The sequence below is a fragment of the Marmota flaviventris genome, chromosome 4 (genome assembly GCF_047511675.1).
Source record: "Marmota flaviventris isolate mMarFla1 chromosome 4, mMarFla1.hap1, whole genome shotgun sequence".
NCBI lineage: Eukaryota > Metazoa > Chordata > Mammalia > Rodentia > Sciuridae > Marmota > Marmota flaviventris.
In genome coordinates this window covers 51,293,723-51,306,651 of record NC_092501.1, presented here as the reverse complement: position 1 = coordinate 51,306,651, position 12,929 = coordinate 51,293,723, and the positions used below count along the sequence as shown (strand labels likewise).

The 12,929-nt window shown below is 34.0% G+C and overlaps 1 protein-coding gene and 1 non-coding gene across 3 annotated transcripts in view; both read right to left on the bottom strand.

Moving 5' to 3' along the window:
- Positions 1–12,929, bottom strand: part of Micu1 (mitochondrial calcium uptake 1) — a 191,871-nt gene that overhangs the window by 117,956 nt on the left and 60,986 nt on the right. For both annotated transcript variants that reach the window (XM_027931277.3, XM_027931276.3), the window contains exon 5: positions 11,398–11,441. In XM_027931277.3, coding sequence (XP_027787078.1) covers positions 11,398–11,441 — 44 coding nt within the window. The remainder of the gene's footprint in view (positions 1–11,397; positions 11,442–12,929) is intronic.
- On the bottom strand, positions 303–407 carry LOC114089548 (U6 spliceosomal RNA). Its single transcript, XR_003582197.3, has one exon. It is a non-coding gene; the product is annotated as a U6 spliceosomal RNA (small nuclear RNA).

Below are 12,929 nucleotides of genomic sequence, written 5' to 3'. Positions count from 1 at the left end.
ACCACACCCAGGATTCTATATATTGCTTTCTTTACTTACTTTCTTTTTTTTTTTTTTTTTTTTTTTTTTTTTTGAGGTAAAGTCTCACTATATTGCAAAGACTGGTCCAGAACTTGTGGGCTCAAGTGATCCTTCTGCTTCAACCTCCCAAGTAGGTGGGACTATAGGTGCTAAGGATCAAACTCAGGTCCTTACACATGCTAGGCAAATGCCCAACCACTGAGCAATATTTCCAGCCCCTTCAGTTACTTTTTATCAAATGACTATAAAAACTGTAACAGGTGTAGGAAAAGATTGATGATCAAAAATATGAATGCTTCATGAACGTGTGTCTTCCTTGAACAGGGACTATGTTAATCTTCTCTGTCTGGTTCCAATTTTAGTATACGTGCTACTGAAGTGAGCACCATAAAACCTGATTTTTCAATCATTCATCAACTTCAAGAATACTATCTTTGATAGTGAAAGCTTAAAAAAGACTAGTGCTTTGTCATCTATGGTGGTTGATTCCAGACTTTCAAGCACTTAATAATTATTATCTCTCTTCTCTATTCCTCTCTAGTATGAATCTACTCTGAGGCAAGTCATTTTAAATCTTTCAGTCTTAATTCATACAATTACTAAGGAAAAGTGAGTTTTTAAAAGCTGACTTCTACAATCCTACCATAATTAGAGAGTTGGAAGTGGCTATCCTCGAATGACAGGTGTTAGCATCTCATCTGATTTAACTCTCCTTAGCACTCAGTATAATGTTTATAACACAGTATTCTAAAATAGACTCCACAGGATTAGAACCATTGATAATGAAATCAATAAATTATTTTGACATAATTTTAAAGCATTTGGTAGTTTATTTCAGAATACAGTTAAAAGCAAAGGTATTTAGGAAGATAACCTATTGCATGAGTAACAGGATGACTGGTTTGGGGACTTGGCATCGGAAGTACTAAGAACAGGGCGCTGAAAAAGTTTACTATAAAAAGAAAGAGCACCCAGTTGTCTTAATTAGTTATATCATTATTTTAAGCCCAAAAGAGATTTATAATTCAATTTATGTTTTTATTAAAACCAGCCAGGTACAGTGACACATTCCTGTAATCCCAGTGGCTCCGGAGGCTGAGGCAGGATGTTCACAAGTTCAAAGCCAGCCTCAGCAATTTGGCGAGACCCTAAGCAACTAAGCCAGACCCTGTCTCAAAATAAAAAAATAAAAAACAGGTCAGGGGTGTGGCTCAGTAGTTAAGCACCCTTGGTTGGGTTCAATCCCTGGTTCCAAAAAATAAAAAATAAAATTTTAAAATATTTTTTTAAAAGACTGCCAAACAACAAAAACGCAAGGGTAATTTCCTTAATAAATAAACTTTAATATTGCAAACTACAATTAAAGAACCCAAGCCTCTGAAGATCAATTTAAAAAGAATTTGCTTGTAGTATCTTTGACAGTCTTCTTTGCCAGGCTATAAATATATATTTTTTCTATGGTTTTCTCCATATGTTTGCTGGCTTTTCCAAGTTAAAGTCATTGATTAGCTCAAAAGAACAAAATAATGAAGTCTTTCTAAATAGTCCATGTGTTTCCTCTTAAGTCACTTAATTGAGCAAAGGGCAACTAAGCAACTGCTTATCTACACTTACTATGTAAGAAATTTCTAAAGGAAAAAAACAACTATCAATTTTTTACTTGTTACTATTGTTTTTCATTGCTATTACATTTCAGGTAGGAATAAAACATCCCCAATAAGACTATGTAAATACTCCAATTAATGAATTTCTCAAAAATATAGTTATTAAAAGTAATATTTCCTGACCTTTTGTATAGCAACTTTAACTTGTGTAAAGTCTTCCCTTTAAATTACGCTGGTTACTATATTCTCAAGGACTTGTGTAGCATTTGAATTAGCACATTAAAGTATGTTATTTTAAAGTGACAGGAACTGAATCATTCTGAAAGGAGAATGGGAAGGACATGGGCATGCACTGAACCTTTGTCTCTGAAGCGTTACTATGGATTCTGGAGCATTAATTAAATTAAAGCACATGCTGCTGAGTCAGTACCTGCCAGAAATCCTGATCAGAAGATGAGAAAAAGAAAAAAAAAAACAACATTGTTTGATTATATGAATAAATACTCCCAAATCTATCTATCTACCTATATATATCTCACAAATAATAACACATAAAGGAGCAATTAAAACCTGTACAAATACCACTGAACACCTGGAAATAAAAAAATGAGGAAAACAAAAATGTTTTAGATATGACTCATTAGGCATAATAAAACAAACTACCATAACAATGCAATTCCTAATCTTCCTAACAAGAAATGTATTGTGGTAGAAAAACTTTCCGTTTCTATAAAAGGAACTCTAAGTTTCCTATAAGGTGTCTCACATCTCATGGATGTTAGTATATTTTTCACCCATAATAAACTGATTGTTTTGCCACCCATATAAACCAAATTGGAATGAGTTCAGAATGACTACTTATAAACAGGTATCCTCCAAAATTATGATGCCCTAAATGAAGTACTAGCCACACAGGTAAAAAAGACCAGTCATCATGGCTGGCATTTGAGGGAACAGTTTAGGTTTTAAAGAATTTTTTCAATAAATAATTTCACTGGTTGTAAAATAAAATTTGACCTGAGCTTACCATCATTTTCAAACCAAGTTTAATAATGTTATAAAAGTTCTGGACAAAAAAATAGATGCTTTTAGCAATTAACAAGTCAACAGCTGGTATTGATGTGACAGAGGCTCAAAGGATTTTACAACATGGAAGTGAGATAAATTGCTGTGAACACAGGACAGCTCAGATACAAGAAATCAAACCAGAGGTCTCTCTTTGGTTAATGGACCAGGCAAATTTAACCCAGGCAAATCACTCACTACCAACATAGCACAAAGAGATTTTTATAGCTGATTGAAATTGGAAGGAAAAAACCATGAAGAGAACAACTGTGCATAGGGTAAGATGTAGCATTTCATATAAACTAAGAAAGAAGATAATTCACGTTAGCAGATAATTCCTTCCATAAATTGAGTAAAGGGCTCAAAGTCATGCAAAACAGCTACAATCTGTAGAGCCAGATGCTTTACCTAATGTTCCAATTTTACAGAGTGTAACTGACACTCAGAGGTTAACTGGTCTCTTGCCCAAAATTACCCATCAATTATGCAGTAAAGCCCATATTTGAATGAATACATGATTATCTCAAGTCCACACTCTTTTCATACTGCTCTATTACACAATAAGTACACCAATGCATGAGGTTATATTTTTCACACTCAATTCAGCATGCTTTATAATATCTAATAATCATTCACATATGGCTGTCAAATACTGAGTGCTCAAAATGAAATGCCTTGGAAAATATTCCAGACACCAAAGCTAGATTTTAGGGTTACTGTGTGGAAAAAAGGACTAAAGTTGCTAATTCGTCAGAAGAGAGAAAACTGAGAAAATGTTTTGAGGGTAATTTAAAGAGCTGGGAGAGAAAGAAAATGGGAAAATCTGTGACTAAAAGCAAAACATAAAATTCCAGCAGGTGTAAAGAATTAACTTTTTTCTGATGGGGAAATGAACCCAGGACCTCAGTGCTAAGCATGAGCTCTACTACTGAGTTATACTCCCAGCTCAAAGAACTTCCTGAAACGTTGAATCAGACTTGAGTTCACTATGGCAATTTCATTACATATTAATTTTTGCTCCCATGTAGACTGACTATAATGAACAGCCTCATGTTTAATGTACTTGAAAGAGTAAATATGTGGTTTTGTTTACAACAGCAACATTACTTTTTCTATTTGTCTGATTATAATCAGCAGAGATTCAATTTTTCAAATATAGATGGCATTGCTCACTTTAAGAGTGATGGCATTGGAGCTTGTTCAACCATGAGCTCCCCATCAAGATATAGTGCCTAGACACCCACCTGAAAGCAATAAGCCAACAGATGGAAACCTCCAAAATTGTGAACCAAAATAAATATTCTTCTTCTCAAAAAAAAAAAAAAAAAGAGTTATGGCTTTGGGCTGGGGATATAGCTCAGTGGTAGAGTGCTTGCCTCTAATCCCCAGCACTACTAAATGAAGAAACAAAATAAGCGATGGCTTCAATTAAAATAGACATAGCACTTTTCAAAACAGCAATTGAGACTCATGGTATGTGAAAAAATAATGGAACAAATAACAGAATTTGACATTCTTATCCCCAAATTTAGGTATTAAAATTTGTATATCTCTTCTTTCTTTAAAATTATGTTATGCTTTTCATTTATTATGGTTTTCTATCTATACTTTATCAAGATAAACAGAAAAAGACTGGGAGATGGGCGTGATGGTACACACCTATAGTCCCAGCTACACAGGAGGCTGTGGTAGGACAATCACTTGAGCACAGAAGGTTCAGACCAGTCTAGGCAACACAGCAAAACTCCATCTCCAAAATTTTTTTTTATGAAAATTAAAATAAAAACAGACAATTTCAGGGGCTGGGATTGTGGTTCTGTAGTGAGGCACTAGGTTGGATCCTCAGAACCACATAAAAAAATAAACAAAATAAAGGTATTGTGTCCACTTACAACTAAAAAAAAAAAATTAAAAAAACAAGACAATTTCAACAACTCTTACCGAAAACAAAGCAAAATTATCAAAGGTTTCTTGTTTTTGTTTTGTTTTTTAGTGAACAGCATCATGTAAGGCAGTAAAATATAAGAACTACTTAACATAAGAAAATGTTTGGATTTACAAATAGGTCATAAAGAAAAACAGCTTAGATATACGAAGAGAGGGTAGACTCTGGAGCCAGGCTTCTCCTATTATTTTTTTCATATTGTTATTATTGGCATTAATTCCCTTCTGTGGTAAATATACTCAAGCATTTTCCATTTAGAGAGTTCACTTGAAGCTGGAAAAATAAATCACTGACAATCAATGAATTAATACATTATTGGGGGACTGAATAACTGATTAGTTGATATTGGGTATTGAACCGAGGGGCACTCTATCACTGAGCTACAATACAAGGCTGGCCTCAAACTCATGATTCTTCTACCTCAGGCTCCCTAGTTACTGGGAGTACAGGCATGTGCCAACTGTACCCAGCTATTGGGGGCTTTTAAAAAGTACTAAATCACGGGCTGGGGCTGTAGCTCAGTGGCAGAGCACTTGCCTAGCATGCGTGAGGCACTGGGTTTGATCCTCAGCACCACATAAAAATATAAACAAATAAAATAAAGCCCTGCTGTCCATACACAACTACAAAAATTTTTTTAAAAAGTGCTAAATCATCACCTCCCAAATAACATGTGAATATGAAATATTTGTGAGTAACTTCTGGCTTCAAGGAACTGAATATTTGTATAATCTCTTAGAATCTGCTATACATATTTTTTAAAGCAAGAATTTCGTTTTTGTTAGGAAAAAAAGAACATAAGTGATATACCCTGCTTTAAAGATGGAATTGACAGGGCAAATGAAAACATGGATCACAAGCAAAAACAATAAACTTCTACTTACATAATCATATTTAGCAACAGAAAAACTTGAATAAATATATTAATTCAACAAGAATTTGTACTTGTCTAGTTTCAAGTCTCTCAAAGGTGGGAAAGAAAGATGGGGGGAGGGGAGAAAATGACTACTCAACAATGCAGAATTACCTATCTTATTTACATATAAACTACCTAAATCTGACCAGGATTTAAGTAGTTCAATTAAATATGGAGATTCATCTGTCCCATAAGACTTTCAGTTCCCACATCTGCTCACTTACATTTCCTGGATCTTTGATGCACTTCACTCTTAGAAGAAATCCTTTAATAACATACATTTCAAGGAGAAATACAATATATGACCTTATTCCAGAGTCTTAGTTTATCTGTGATATGAAGTAAATAATCACAGCTCAAACAAAGCATTAACAGTATTATATTATGGGAAAAAATATGCTCATATTTTCCTTAAAGGAACCATAAATTTATCCCCAAAGGAATATTTCAAAGTTCATTTATCAATATTTTATAAAGAACTTTTAGAGTTGGGGGGTGAAATTTGTGATAGAGATGCTTAGCATGCCCGAGGACCTCGGTTCAATCCCCAGACCAAACCAGAAAGAAAGAAATATATGGTGGAATGATAATAATGGACAATCAGTTTCAATGGACAATTTGTTGTAAAAACACTTAAAATAGAATGTGAACTTCATAGTTTTTAGAAGACATAAGATGATGTCTCTGAATTGGTAATGTTTAAGAAACAACTTTATCTGAAACACAAAGTTTTCTACTGAGATTTTTAAAGAAAATATGGTGATGTTTGATTTGGATTAAGTTGCTATACAGAAAATACAAAATATAGTTTCTATATTTAGTTTGATGAATGAAAAAGTAGTAGGAGAAAATGGGAAAATGAAGGATATAAACCACTTGAAATAAGCTATATCAATAAAAGACAGCAACTAAATGATTAAATGAAATAAATATTTGAAAATAATGTAAAATTTTTGCTCTACTTAGAAATAATTGCTTTATTTTACAGGTCAATTATTAAACATTAAAAAAGTAAATGAAGAAAAAATATAGTTTTCATTAAAAAAACTAATCTGAAGTACATGAAATAACTGCATAACAAATTGTATGTGGAATATGTGGAATTTTAAAAATTCATGATATATTACATTAAAACAAAAGCCAGACTTATTTTTCATTATAATCTTAATAACAGCATTAATAAGCTATTTACAATGATTTTCAGGACCAGAAGTGTAGCTCAGTGGTACAGCACTTGTCTAGGATGTGGGAGGTCCTGGGTTCAATCCCCAGTGCTGGAAAAAAAAAATTACTATAATGATTTTCAAATATGTCCTAAGAAAAAAAATCTAGACTCTCTCAAGCTTTGAAGTTTTAAAAATGTTTAAACCTAGTCTAAATATTTTTTTTAAAAAAATAAACAGTACCATTAGGTGTCAAAACATATTCTTAAAAACAATGATACCTATAGCTGTTATTCTTCAGACAAGGCCTATGTTAGAAAGTTCTAAAATGCAATAGATGATTTAATTGCCAGTGACAATGTAGGTCTTTCTTTTTTTACAAAGGAAACTGCTAGTATCCTGAGAGTAAAGAATTAGTGTTCATTAACATAAGATAGTAATGAGCTCTGGAAGATTCTCATCTAAGTTTCATAGAAGGAGAAGAAGGGAAAGACATTTGCTCATTTCAAAATCAAAATAAGTCTAAAAGGAAATTCCTCCAAGGCATTTAGCTTTCTAACTACGTTTCTGGCCACAATGCACAAAATTTACTATAATTACCACATAAACCTGGCATTTTCAGGAGGAACTTGTTGTAGGATGCATATACTCTAGAAAGTGCTATTTAAGAATTAATATTTTCTGGGACTTGGAATGTAGCTAAGTTGGTACAGTGTTTGCCTTGCATGCACAAGGCCCTGGGTTCGATCCCCAGCACCACACACACACACACACACACACACACACACACACACATATTAATATTTTCTAATGGAGAGAACAAAAAAGGTCATGATCAATAGCTGAATTCAAGTGTTGACCTTAATCATAACCATCCAGTAAAGGACTTCATACATAATAAGAGCCCTGGAAAAACTTTTAAAACTGATCAAATGCTAAATCAATTTTGTACTTATCATTATATACTTCAAAATAGGATAGAAACTACTTTCTTAAATTTCATATGAAATAAAAAATAATTTGTAAAGACATAAATCAGAAGTACATTCAGTAAAAATCCATTCAAGAAGCCTACCATTTACTCTAAAACACTGCCTCAAGAACATGTTTGGTGGAGGGGCTGGGGCTCTAGCGCAGTGGCTTGCCTAGCATGCGTGAGGCACTGGGCTCCATCCTCAGCACCACATAAAAATAAGCAAATAAAATAAAGGCATTTAAAAAAAAGAACGTGTTTGGTGGAAATTAATAAAGGAATTTAATGAATAACCTGGCAAGAGATTCAACAAACATATCGTAAGGTGGTTGAATGGGAACTCCGGATTGTTCACTGACTACTAGGCAATGAGTGAGCTGGATTAGGGTCACTGGCTGAATTCTACACCTCCAAATGTGAGTCTCCCATTTCTCTTTTTTCATTCAGAACCTGTTATTCTGGTACTATAAGGACAACTTTCAATGCCTGTCTTTCATACAAACCATACTTTCAAACTGATATTCCTAAATCTTGCCTGTTTTACTCCAATTTTAAAATTTTATGCTTTAGTGAACAAATAAACATTTTCAACTAGAACCTGTAAAGTCTGCCTTCCAAATGCAGAAGCACTACCATTTTGTTTCCACAGCAAGGTAGTACTCAAATACTTTTAATGTTTTATTACATTTTATTTTTGCAATTTTATTTTAAAAAGTGGAAATTATAAAATGTTAATGGTAAGAAAAGTAGAGTTTGAAAAACTCTACTTTTGAAAAAACATGAAGCTCATCAGTCATGCCAAAAGCTGCAAATTTTTAACATCAAGTGAATTAAGTGGTTACTGGGCCCACAGGAAAAAATTAAAGAACACATGAGGGGCTGGGGTTGTGGCTCAGCGGTAGGACGCTCGCCTAGCACATGAGTTCAATTCTCAGCACCACATAAAAATAAATAAATAAAGGTACTGTGCTCAACTACAAATATATATATATATGAACACATATAAAACATGAGTTATCATTAAAGATTTTATATTTGGGAAATCTCCAGGAATGAAAATTCCCCTAACAGCCTGTCAATCTGCTGTTTAACTTGTACACATTCAACTTCTTTACATATATTCAGGTTTATACATGTATAAAAATAAAAATCAAAGAATAAAAATTCTCATGCTACTCTGGATTCCTTCAGTGGCTAAAACAGTTATTTGTTAAATTGACTTTGCTATATTATTGACTTAACGAGTCATGCGTCCAAGCAACATGATAGACTAGTTGATTTTTTGTAAATTAACCACCATTTATTGGTAGCCTCCTATGTGCCAGGCCTATGCTGAACTCCGAAGGACACAAAGACAGGGAAAACAGGGACATGACCTGCTGGAGACTCTGAAATTAGATCCTGACATCAGTGTCTGCAGTAACCTCTCACATGAATATGGTACTTTACGGGACACAAAGCAGAAGGACCAAGAATCAAAGAAAAGATGTGGCTGTCCCTAAGGACAGCCATGACTCAACCTAGGTCTCCTAGTATCTAGTTCAGTGCCCTTTCTTTTTGATCATTCTTTAAGAATATGTGACTTTAACTCATTAAGTCCTAAGTTTTCAATTCTGTGAATATTACAATGAAACTGACAAAGATATATTAAAATAGGTTGGAAATCATAATCCAGAGCTTATGTGTATTTTAATGAATATTATAATTATTAAATTATAACTATGTCATAATTTTATACAACATTTATGTTTTTAGATGCCCCATATCTGGGACAATGGAACAAAACAGGATAAAAAGAAGATACCACAGATGGAGGTATTTAGGCACTGTGCCAACTCAATGGGAAAGACACTTTTCAGTTAGGTAGCCTTAGCTAAAATTTCTCATATCTTAATAGCCACTTATTCTTTGCACTTGTGAAAAAGAGCTAAACATCTATGCTTCCCTACCAAGGTACAGAGTTTTACATTAAAGATAAAATAACTGGCACATCCCCACAAAATTAGTTTTTACTAAGATTGACTCCACCCATCTAGACCCTCTTTTGTGATCCTGCCTTTTCCATCCATTTCATGATTTTCCTTCTCAATTCTTTCCTTTTACGATTTGTAAAGCCACTCCTGGCTCTTCTTTTTTTCTCAAATTCTTTCTTCCACCTTATTAAAAGCGACAGATTACTTTTTTTTATGACACTGGGCAGTGTTTTCTTTTTCTCTTGGGGAAATTTATCCTGAAAGGAAAAACATGTTTGACTACTTCATGAGATAATAAAATTAAATCTTTTATTTTCTATACCTAAGAATGATGTCAAATATAATTTATTCAGATATAAAATAAAAAATTGAAAGTAAATATAAGCAAACATGCAAATTTGGAATATTCTTCATAATTATTAGAAAAGCACTATAAGGAACTTCACAATTTTATAGCTAGAATAACTGTTATATACTATCATAAAGGTTAAGGAAGGTCAAATTAGAAATACAAATACAAATGTAACATTGGGGGGCTAAATATTTATGTGTCTATCGGGGATTAAAACCAGGGACACTCTATCACTAAGCTCTACCCCAACCCTTTTTATGTATTTATTTTTTATTTCAAGACAAGGTCTTGTGAAATTGCCAAGGCTAGCATTGAACTTGCAAGCCCCTGCCCTACCTCCAGCTTCCAGAGTAGCTGAGATTATAGGCATGCATCATATGCCTGGCTAATAATGGCATTTTTTTTTTTTTTTTGATGCCCATCCTTCTTGCCCCCAAGTCCCAGAGACTATTTCACCCCAGCAGAAGGAAAATACCTGAAGTCACACTGACCTCCTTATAACTGCACTCCAACTCTAACCCATCCAAGTGGAGGGTCTGGAAATGAATTCCTTTTGAAACTGTTTATACTCACTAGTTCCTAAAAAGTCTTCCTGCATTCTCAGGGGTATAGCACTCCAATTAGAAGATGGCTGGCCTATGTCCTAGCTCTGCATCTCAGACAGACATTCTGTCTAGTATATTTTGGTTGGTACCCAGGGTGAATGCCAGGATGAATGGATGTCTGTGGAGCAAAAAGGGATTAGGAAGGGGCCCTCCTGGAAGAAAACTTTTGCAGTGGTGGGTAGGGATGGACTGAGAGGTGAGGAGAGGAAACCAGAGAAGCTGAATGGCTATGGAAAACTGCTGAAGTACTGGAGCTCTCAGAACCTGACTTCTGATCTTGCAGGTGGTTGGTCTCCTTTGCTGGCAACCCCATCTCCAGTGTATCAGCTTCCTCCCTTGCTCACAGGCAGCAGCTAGTATGTAATCCAGATAGTTTCTCCATTGTCACATATATACACTTGTACATAAATTAATGATGAAGCTATGATCTGAGAAATGCATCATTAAATGATTTCATTACTGTATGAATACCATTCTGTGGAGTTGTTTATTAATGCTTATAATGACTACTGAGTTAATATTCAAAAGTTAACAAACACCGAATTAGCTCTCAATAAGAGTAGACAACCTGTGAAGAGTCACCTCACATAGAAAAATATAACAGAACATTCTGTTTGATTCTTTCTGTAGAAGCATTTGAAGGCACAGACCTGCTAACTTAAACATGCTTTCTGTAAAATAACCAGGTATTCAGGGATCTCTCACACGTGATTCTAGAGGAACTTGAAAGTCTTCTTAGTAAACAACAGGATACACATCAAAGTGTCACAATTTGCTCACCTTTCCATCAAAGCGTTTTATTATATACTGATCCAGGCCCAAGTCTGAAAAAGAGAAAAAAAAAAAAATGAGCTACTGATTCTAACTCAACTGAAACATATAAAAGAACAAATCTCAGTTTTGTTTCCAGATACTCAATTAAATGTACTAGACAGTTTAGCTACAACATTTATTCTAAGGCCATGAGAATGAATATTCTGTCCCACTTTCAGATTCAAAGTTTTTAAGTCCTAAAAGATACCAACCTTTTATTTTACATATCAGAAAAGTGAGATTGACAGGGTACAAGCTGCATGTGCAAACTTATTTAACAATAGAGTCAAATTAGGACTCCTGACTCCTCCCGGGGGGGGGGGGGTGCTCTTTCTATTATATTACCTATAATTAAGGTGAAGAACAATATTTAAACAGAATGCATAATATTATTTTTGTATCAATTTAAAGAAAAGAGTTCAATACCAAAAGAACTTTTGCAACAAAGCTCAAGAGACCATCTTAATATATCATCCTAATATAGGGAGTCAGGGGGAATAGAGAATACCTAGGTTTGAATTCTGAGCACTGTGAAAGACATAAGTACATACATTGTGTTTGATTGACAGGGATGTTTTTGTCTCTGCATAATGTTTTATTCCCCATACTTGATACAATACTTGATCAATAGATACTACAAAAGAATGTATGAATAACATACAATTCCTTCTTTGAAGAGTTCCAATTGTGAGAAAGACATATGGGTATGATAATTAACATTATAAGGGAGCATACAATTAGTTCAATAAAAGGGTACTTTGTAGGAGTTCTGAAAGTAATCAGTTCCCAACTATATTTTTTTGTATAATTACTCAATCCTTTTCTTTCATGTCTTACCATATTCATGCTAGTTTAGACAGGAATATACTGTCCACAGTGTTATAACCAATTACCACTGCTCCCAGAAAATTTTTGCATTTCTCCTTCCACAAATTTTGTTACACATTCTCCTTACAGGAAATGTGTTTCATCTTCTAGAAGCCTGCCCTGAACAAAATGAATCACTGATTATAAAAGAAACAGATAATTTAGGAAACAGAAAGAAATTTTAAAACAATTCTAATTCAAAACTTCACAAATATTCAAGAAAATATTAGTCAAAAAGATAGAATAAGCTTCTGTTATAAAACAAACAAGAAAGAGTTATAGACAATTAAAATTCTGCCTATCTCCCCCTATTTTTCAATATACTGTCAAAAGAGAAGAAAAGGTAACTTCCCAGACTACTGACAAAAAGATAGCAGGATGGAAAGCAGAAAATATATGACAAAGTCATATCCTACAGGACCTACAAACAGAAAAAATATTAGCAGAAACTCTCTCAAAACTGGAGAGACACAAACTAATACTTTACCAAGGGTTCTAAAACAGAATGAACAAAAACCTATCTACATTCAGTGTATGCTTGTGAAATCTTAGAATAGTGAGGATAACTCTGTGAGCCAGGCATGATGGTGCATGCCTGTAATATCAGTGGCTCAGGAGGCTAAGGCAGGAGG